The sequence below is a fragment of the Rhododendron vialii genome, chromosome 1a, assembly GCF_030253575.1.
Source record: "Rhododendron vialii isolate Sample 1 chromosome 1a, ASM3025357v1".
NCBI classification, from domain to species: domain Eukaryota; kingdom Viridiplantae; phylum Streptophyta; class Magnoliopsida; order Ericales; family Ericaceae; genus Rhododendron; species Rhododendron vialii.
The window spans coordinates 44,095,601-44,104,385 of record NC_080557.1 but is presented as its reverse complement, the minus strand read 5'-3'; the positions used below and the strand labels follow the sequence as shown (position 1 = coordinate 44,104,385).

Below are 8,785 nucleotides of genomic sequence, written 5' to 3'. Positions count from 1 at the left end.
ATGATCAGAAAACTAAAATCTTTCTACCTGTTCAAACAGATTGAAATTCGGAACACTTAATTTTTCAACCTCCTTAGACAGTTTATATATTAAAAAATATAGTTAAAAAATTAAGTTTTTCAAATTTCAATCCATTTGAACCAGTTAAAAGATTTTAGTTTTCTAATCATTTTATCCTAAATGATCATAATTAAATTTTTGACTTTAGGGCTCTCGTTGATTAGCCCTAAGAAATTCGTAGAATCAAATATCTCTTAGGGCTAATCAACGAGAGTCATAGAATCCAAATTTAATTATGACCATTTAGGATAAAATAATCAGAAAACTAAAATCTTTCCACCCGTTCAAACGGATTGAAATTTGGAACACTTAATTTTTTTAATACAAACCGAATTTTATATATAAAAAAATGTTTAATAATAATAATACTAAATTCATTAATTTAGGGACTGCACAAGGGCAATATGGTCATTTGACAGTTTTTACATCATCCACCCTTCTTTATAAACGAAGTACTATTTAATCCCCATTCTCTAATACCTCATCCAAACAACTTACTATTTAATCCTCCTCCATAAACATCACATCAATGTGGGCTCTCACTTATTAACTAATACCCCCTACTATCTTATCCCCCTTATTAACTAATACCTCCAATTCTTTACCCGCATCCAAACGGGCCGTAAATTCTAGACGTTTGCTCTTCCAATACCTTACTTTTGAATTGTAATCCCATTTGTTACCAAAATACCCCCGCTTATGTTAAAGGAATTATTCCACATTCAAGCGAGAAAATTCACATCTTTCTCTAACTTTCTTCCCCATGCGAAAGATTGTACGGGAGGAAGTCAAAATATCAGATTACCCTTACCAATTTATGACTCCAAATGTCAAAGGAAATTATTACTTTGTTTGATCAATATTGGAAACATAGGCGACTCGCAATCCTTTGTTCAAAAATATTTAGCTGCATCATGCTTCAGAATCTGTGCAATTTGAAATTCTCAAAACAATGTGGGGCTAGAAAATAGGATTTCTTAAATTAAAGTTCGGATCGAATTGTTAACCAATCTAATCCGGTATAATCCCATCTGATCCGATTAGTATTAGAATTATCTTATTAACGTTGTCAAATTCGGAACGAATTCTTTTGATTGAACCGGATTGGATCCGGTCCGTTGACCTGCCACCATTTTTCGTGCGCCGCCTGTATTTCAGATGGCAAATCCGTGTGCTGTTGCAAATCCTGGTAAGACGGAGGATGAACTTGCATTCTTATGACGTGGCAGCAACGTATTGGCCAGACGGAAGTAGTTGCCCGTTCACTCCGAACACCGAATAACAACCACGGAAGCTTGAAAGAGTATTATCAATTGCTCACTCACCAACCCGCTTACCTACTCCCATCCACCAAAATCTTTCTCCTACCTCCAACTCTCGTCGTCAAACCTAACGCCGTCAAGTACTGCCCCCCCACGCACAATCGCACACGACCACCCACTTCCCACATGCCCACACGCCACCTAACGGCGTCTCCCCGTTCAACAGAACCACTGCTCTATTGGCTAAATTTCATTTTTACTCCCTCAACTATTTAAATTTTGTTCTATTTGATCATTAATCTATCAATTAAACTCATGGAGTCCTTCAACTTTTTTTTTTTTGGGTTAGTGTACCATTTTATAACCAACCAAACTAGAAAACAAAGGGAATAAATCCCAATACAAGTACTTATACACAGAAGTATAACCTCACTACAATCTACATATGTATAAACAAAGAGAAAACAAAATTACGGGGTAGCATTCCCAAGGACTCTACTTGAGATATTCCACTAGTTACAAAGCCTTTGATTCTTAAGTGAGTTTGGGAAGTGCTTCCAAGTACAGACCCTTACCCTTATATTTTCATCAAGATGAACTAGCACTTCATTGGCACTTCTAGGCCTTCCACCAAATGCTATGGAATTCCTTTCAGTCTAGATGAAATACACTCCTTCAACTTGTCACAATGATATCCCTTTAGTACAATTGTGCATTTCCCGTATATCTATTAGACAAAAGCCACTTTTCTTGTTAAACTGTAAACAATTTGTTATTCTCGATTGTAAACATCTATTTGAGAACCCATATTTTTCCTAGTAACAACATTCATCTAGTTGCTTTTTAAAATTAACCAACGATGTTCATAACTGTATTGTTAGAAGGAAAAGAATAAAATTATGTCTAACATCATGCATGTCCATATGTATGTAGGGGTGATAAATGAGCCGAACAAGTCAAACAACTATTTGTTCAAGTTTAGTATGAAAGCTTAACGAGTTTTAAAAAATATTCAAGCTTTTGACTATGTAACAAATTGGTCTTGAATGACTTTTAGTTAAGAAATGAACACGAACTCGAACTTGAGTAGCTTGGATTGTTTATCAGTCCTACAAGAATACGGTGTAGCTTCACCTTATAGTTGGCAACGAATTTTTGAATTAACCACCAAAGCCTCAATGTCAACCTGAGTAACGGAACAGTCATCGTCGTTCAGACAGCGAATCCAAAATTTGACTAAGTGGGTATAGATTTGAAAAGTTTTAAGGACTCAATATATTTATTTGATAAACTAAGGATGAAATAGAAATAAATTGAATAGTTGAGGGAGTAAAAGCGAAATTTAGCCCATCCGTTAACCACCAGTTCCTCTTCCTACTCTCTCTATAAAATCCCCCCCTCTATCTCCGCCTAACTCAATCAACACCCGCCAGCCCTCTATCATACGCCACTCCGCCGTGCCGTGACAAACTCACGCCCCAAAATGGACCTCCTCCTACTGGAGAAAGCCCTCCTGGCCCTCTTCATAGCCATAGTCCTCGCCATCACCATTTCCAAATTCCGCGGCAAGCGGTTCAAACTCCCGCCCGGACCCATACCCGTGCCCGTATTCGGGAACTGGCTCCAGGTCGGCGACGACCTGAACCACCGCAACCTGACCGACCTAGCCAAGAAGTACGGCGAAATCCTCCTCCTCCGCATGGGCCAGCGCAACCTCGTCGTGGTCTCCTCCCCGGACCTGTCCAAGGAGGTGCTCCACACCCAAGGGGTCGAGTTCGGGTCCCGCACCCGGAACGTTGTGTTCGACATCTTCACGGGCAAGGGCCAGGACATGGTGTTCACCGTCTACGGCGAGCACTGGCGCAAGATGAGGCGGATCATGACCGTCCCGTTCTTCACCAACAAGGTGGTCCAGCAGTACCGGGCCGGGTGGGAGGACGAGGCGGGCCGGGTCGTGGAGGACGTGAGGAAGAAGCCGGAGGCGGCCACGACCGGGATCGTGCTGCGGCGGCGGTTGCAGCTGATGATGTACAACAACATGTACCGGATTATGTTCGACCGGAGGTTCGAGAGCGAGGAGGACCCACTGTTCGTGAAGCTCAAGGCGTTGAACGGGGAGAGGAGCAGGTTGGCCCAGAGCTTCGAGTATAATTACGGGGATTTTATTCCGATTCTGAGGCCGTTCCTGAGAGGATATTTGAAGATTTGCAAGGAGCTTCAGGAGAGGAGGCTGCAGCTGTTCAAGGATTACTTCGTCGATGAAAGAAAGTGAGTCTTTAATTCTTTTCCATTTATGTGCGAAATTACTTTATAAGCTGGATTATGTGGTACTAACACGGATAATGTCAAGCCGAAATACATTAACGAGGATTAGTGGAGTGTTAGTACATTGGTCAACAGGCTGTCCATAGCTCTAATCCCAAACCCGTCTCTTGTGGGACTCGAACACCGACCTCCACCGGGGAGATGAGACAAACCAATTGAGCTAGCTTGGTTTTCTCATCCAGAATTTTTTTGTTTACCGTGGCGATATTTATATGCAAATTAGACTTTCTTATTTGTTTAGGACCATATATGAATTGCAAATCAAGTCTTGTTTTGTTGTTCAGGTTTTTTTAATATATATATTTAAAATATTGCAAAGACTGAAAAGAGAATAGAGAGAGGGTTTAAGATGGAACAAAAAGGATGGAGAAGAAAGAGAAAATATATTCCAAAAAGTCGGGAAAATAGTCTCTTTAATGAGAAGACAAATTAGATAGAGATGTCTTAAATTTTGTGGGGACAAACTATTTAATTAGTAGCCAAAATCTTTTGGTGGAATAAGTTAAAATTGAAGGACATTGCAAGGGAAATTTTGGTAAACCCCGTTCTACAGTGATGACCCACGTGTACGTTTTTTACTAATGCTATTGCTTTAGCACAAAAAGACATATTTATCATGCGCATTAAAATATATTAATATCTGTAAAAACTAAAAAAGTGAGGAAGAGGAAGACCCTTTATTTTGTCAAACTTTGTGCTTTGTTTGACAATTCCATGGCAGGAGAGGTAATTGAATATTAAAACAATGGTTGACCTTATGGGAAGCCCCTAATTTTGACCTTTGTAATGGTTGTTTGTGTACAGGAAGCTAGCAAGCACCAAGAGGATGGACAACAACAGTCTGAAATGTGCCATGGATCATATTCTGGATGCACAACAGAAGGGAGAGATTAACGAAGACAACGTTCTTTACATTGTTGAGAACATTAACGTTGCTGGTAATTTTCTTGCCTGCTAATGTGCGTACGCTATTATAACGGGATCGACAAATTGAGTGTTTTGACGCTGTAGCATACCGAACTATGGCATTAACAAGATTGAATTAAAAATGATTTGCTAAAGATGGTCCATCGCCCGGGCCTGGGCCTGGTCATTGCGACCCCCTCACAGAAGGTGAGGGGGCACCCCTTCTCCCGAAGTAATGGGGCTATTTTGGATATAATTTGGTCTGTGTGAGTACTATAGGTTGTCATCTCTGTTACTACTATATGATGTCTATCTAGTCTGAATTGGGATGAATTGAGGCTGAAATACATAGGAGTACTAAACTTGGTGTCCTCTAAAATAATATGTATAAAGAACAATGTTATGTAGTTGGAACAAAAACAGAGTAAATATTCACAAATCAAGGGTATGAGGTTTATTTAGGAGGAAAGTCCACTTTCACCCCCTGTGGTTATTGTCATGTGCGGATACCCCTTTATGGTTCAAAACTGACCACATAACCTACCTGTGGTTTTGAAAATGTGCGGATAAACACCATGCCGTCATGTTTTCCATCCATATTAATGGAAGTGTATTTCACACACCTCTAGAATGTAATCTGAGTCGTTCATAATGTATTAAATAAATAATAGAGTATCTCTGTAAAAAATCATCTCGATCAGGTATTAATAACCCAGTGATCTAATTTTTAGTAAATTCAAATTTGAAATTTTAATTTCATAACAAAATCGATTTGACCATGAGCTTTTCATTTTTTGGTTGACTTGAATTTTGGCATAGACGTAGTACGCGTCAAAATTTACAATATCAACGGTTTGGATTCAATTGTTGGTATACGGGATGGTGTGGTTAGATTTAAAAAAGAAGAAGAATTAAGGGACGTGATGGGGGTATAACGGACTTTTAGTATTGTGTCCGTTAATATGGATGGAAAACATGACGGCAAGGGATCTATCCGCACATTTTCAAAACCACGGGTAGGTTATGTGGTCAATTTTGAACCATAAGGAGGGTATTTACACATGGCGATAACCACAGGGGTGAAAGTGGACTTTCCTCTTTATTTAGCTTTAGCGTTACCTTTTTCAAATGGCGGTCATGGGTTTGAGTTGAAAAACAGAATTTTCGTTAGGCTCAGATATTCAATCTTGAAAAATGGGAGCCTCGTGTATTAGGTGGCCATGGTAGTGGCGACTCATTGTGTGGATGACACCATGCGTGGACTTTTTCTTGTAAGCTTCCGAATACTTTTAGTTTACCAAATTAAGTTCCCTTCGAATTGTCAACGACTTCTTCGACCCCAAGTTGAAGCGGAGGGATCATTTAGTGCTTCTAAATTAATCCTTCATTCTTTGAAGCGTGTGGATGAGTGGGGTTTGAGCTGTCAGTCCAAACAATTTATTCATTCATATGTAGTTGCCCTGTTTTGGAAGCCAGAAACTTAAGCATAAGATAGCGTAGACGTTACTAAGTAATTCAGATATCTGGATCCTTCCATTGCTGATTAAATATTATTCTTAGGATTATGAATTAAATATTATTCTTAGGATTAAATATTATGAGGTGCATTTTTCGTATGCAGTCGTTGTAACGTAAATAATCGGGGTAAGGTACATGTACTTTTTAATCTAATTAGGGAAGAAAAGATCCGAGTCACATGTTTGGTGAATATTATCTAAGATTCATATCGTCTATACTTGATGAAAAAATTAATACAGTCCGAAAATTGGTCTTTTGCTTTGGTACTTGGGGTTCCTGAATCACTAAAAAATGCAGATATTTGTATTTCTTTAAATAGATTTGATAGAAGAGAAAGAATCACGTGTTTTGTCAATCTAACATTTATATTTCTTGTATCAGAAGAGAAAATCCATATTCAGTTAAAACTATTCTTTGTGCTTCGATCCAATGTAGGCGTCGGGTTTTGTGAGTGATTGATGCATATTCGCTTTGCGAAAAGTGACAATAAGACACAATTTACGTGATAGAAACTGCCTCTTTCGGTCCGTATCAGAAATGGAAAATAACCTAACCCAAGTCAGAAATAGGAAAGTTAGTCATAGACTTCTACTATCTATCTAGTAACTTGTATTTTTCTCACTCTTTATACGAGTTCTTGGTATTTAGGCCTAGATGGGTGGTGTTGGGACGTATGGGGGTAGGTAGACTATAAAAGATGGTTAAATTGGTGGAGCTCCACCATCCAATTGACAAATGTTGGTTGGCAAAACATCACATGTCCAACTAGTAAGATTAGGTGACGCCTAATTTATTCATGGAAAGCACATTGTCAACCAACCCATCTATCTACCCGTTTCAGCAATATTTATTTTGAACCCTGCTATTGGTACCGATCACCCATACCAATGCGATACCTACGGGTACGCGGGGTCCACTTTGGGTTTCGCATGGATGACCAGATTAATAACTTTAAAAAAAAATTCAAGTGGACTCAAGAAAAATCAACTTAATTCGATATGTGCTCGATCCACTGTATTTTCATTCAAATTTTAGAAATATGAGATAAAGTATACTATTTTTTAGTTGTGAGTTGTCCTAAGAAGTTTAAAAGGGTATTGGATGGAAAGACTTAACACCTTTATCCACCACACATTTTTGTGGGTCCAGTACTAAATGTATGGAACCCACGAGAAGGTATGGTGAAAAAGGATCCAATGTGATTTCGCATTGTTGGGTATGCTGCTAATTTTGCACTAGCAACATGTTTATTGTTCATTATAGTTATCATTGTTTTTATTTTGACATTGTTTGCGGTTATGCTAATGATCTAAATTATTTCCGATGCTGCAGCAATTGAAACGACTCTATGGTCAATAGAATGGGGCATTGCAGAGCTGGTGAACCACCCTGAAATCCAGAAGAAGCTCCGGCACGAGCTCGACAATGTGTTGGGCGGCGCCCAAATCACGGAGCCCGACATCCCAAGGCTGCCCTATCTCCAAGCCGTAGTCAAAGAGACCCTCCGCCTCCGGATGGCGATTCCACTTCTAGTTCCTCACATGAACCTCAACGATGCCAAGTTAGGTGGCTACGATATCCCAGCGGAGAGCAAAATCTTGGTTAATGCATGGTGGCTCGCCAATAACCCCGACTCCTGGAAGAAGCCTGAGGAGTTCAGGCCGGAGAGGTTCTTGGAAGAGGATGCTAAGGTTGAGGCCAATGGGAACGACTTTAGGTATGCAGATAACCTTCTTGCTCTGTAGCACTCCATACATTTGGTTTGTCTATTTGTGATAGCCATGCGTTTAACTAACTTCAACTGAATCAACAAACAGTTTAATTTCACAATTCATTATTTAAAAATTTTGAAACAAAAAAATGTAAATAAATATGAAACAGTATTATCGGAATGCACAATCAATATGAGACGGGGTTCATGTTAGTAATTAATATATTTCCGCAATTTTTTTTTTGGAAAACCATATACTACCTCCATTCTTTTTTGAAACATTAGGACTCAGTTAAGTATGCGTTGGTTGACATTTTGGGTCCCTCCACGTTTAGGTACCTTCCGTTTGGTGTTGGACGGAGAAGTTGCCCTGGAATTATCCTTGCTTTGCCGATTCTCAGCATCACTATTGGGCGTTTGGTTCAGAATTTCGAACTCTTGCCTCCCCCGGGGCAGTCTAAGCTTGATACTGCAGAGAAGGGAGGACAGTTCAGCTTGCACATTTTGAAGCACTCGACGATTGTTATGAAACCAAGATCGTTTTGAGTCTCGTCTCGTTTCTTTTGTTTCTTTTTTTTTTTTTTTGGTAATTTCTGAAGCGGGGTTTGTGGAGGAATTGGGTTGATGTGATATTATTGTTCTCTCTGTGGATCTGAAAGGATGTTTCTTGAATTTGCAATAAGTAATTGGTTGTATCTCTGTTATTATCTGTGTGTAGTCTTGTGAGTGAGAGATGAAATTCAAAGGGACTACTAGCCACAAAAGTACATGGTTCGAAACTGAAACTTGAAATATGATGGAGAGAAGAATTTAAAGTAACTAATGCCTTTATCATTGTATAGATTAACTTCATTTTGCCCACAAATTGTTTCATTAATACAGCATCCAAACACAACCTTGCTTAGACTTTGTTTTTAAAATATATAAAGAAAGAATCTGTTTTAGTTGTCCTGATTACCTTAGAAGAAACGAGAATACTCTCGAATTCTTTTTTTCTCCTTGT

At 39.1% G+C, this 8,785-nt stretch overlaps 1 protein-coding gene across 1 annotated transcript; it reads left to right on the top strand.

Moving 5' to 3' along the window:
• The first annotated feature begins 2,729 nt into the window (after window positions 1-2,729).
• LOC131334135 (trans-cinnamate 4-monooxygenase) lies at window positions 2,730-8,486 on the top strand. Its single transcript, XM_058369013.1, has 4 exons — window positions 2,730-3,590; window positions 4,452-4,585; window positions 7,404-7,788; window positions 8,118-8,486. Exons 1-4 carry the CDS (start codon window positions 2,806-2,808, stop codon window positions 8,326-8,328), a joined length of 1,515 nt encoding a protein of 504 aa, XP_058224996.1. The 5' UTR covers window positions 2,730-2,805; the 3' UTR covers window positions 8,329-8,486.
• Window positions 8,487-8,785: the final 299 nt, after the last annotated feature.

Excerpts from the sequence above, each read along its gene's own strand:
- LOC131334135 (XM_058369013.1), top strand. The coding sequence starts at position 2,806 with ATGGACCTCCTCCTACTGGAGAAAGCCCTCCTGGCCCTCTTCATAGCC. Across the intron at positions 3,591-4,451 it reads TACTTCGTCGATGAAAGAAA|GAAGCTAGCAAGCACCAAGA; the intron begins GTGAGTCTTTAA and ends GTTTGTGTACAG. Across the intron at positions 7,789-8,117 it reads GCCAATGGGAACGACTTTAG|GTACCTTCCGTTTGGTGTTG; the intron begins GTATGCAGATAA and ends CTCCACGTTTAG.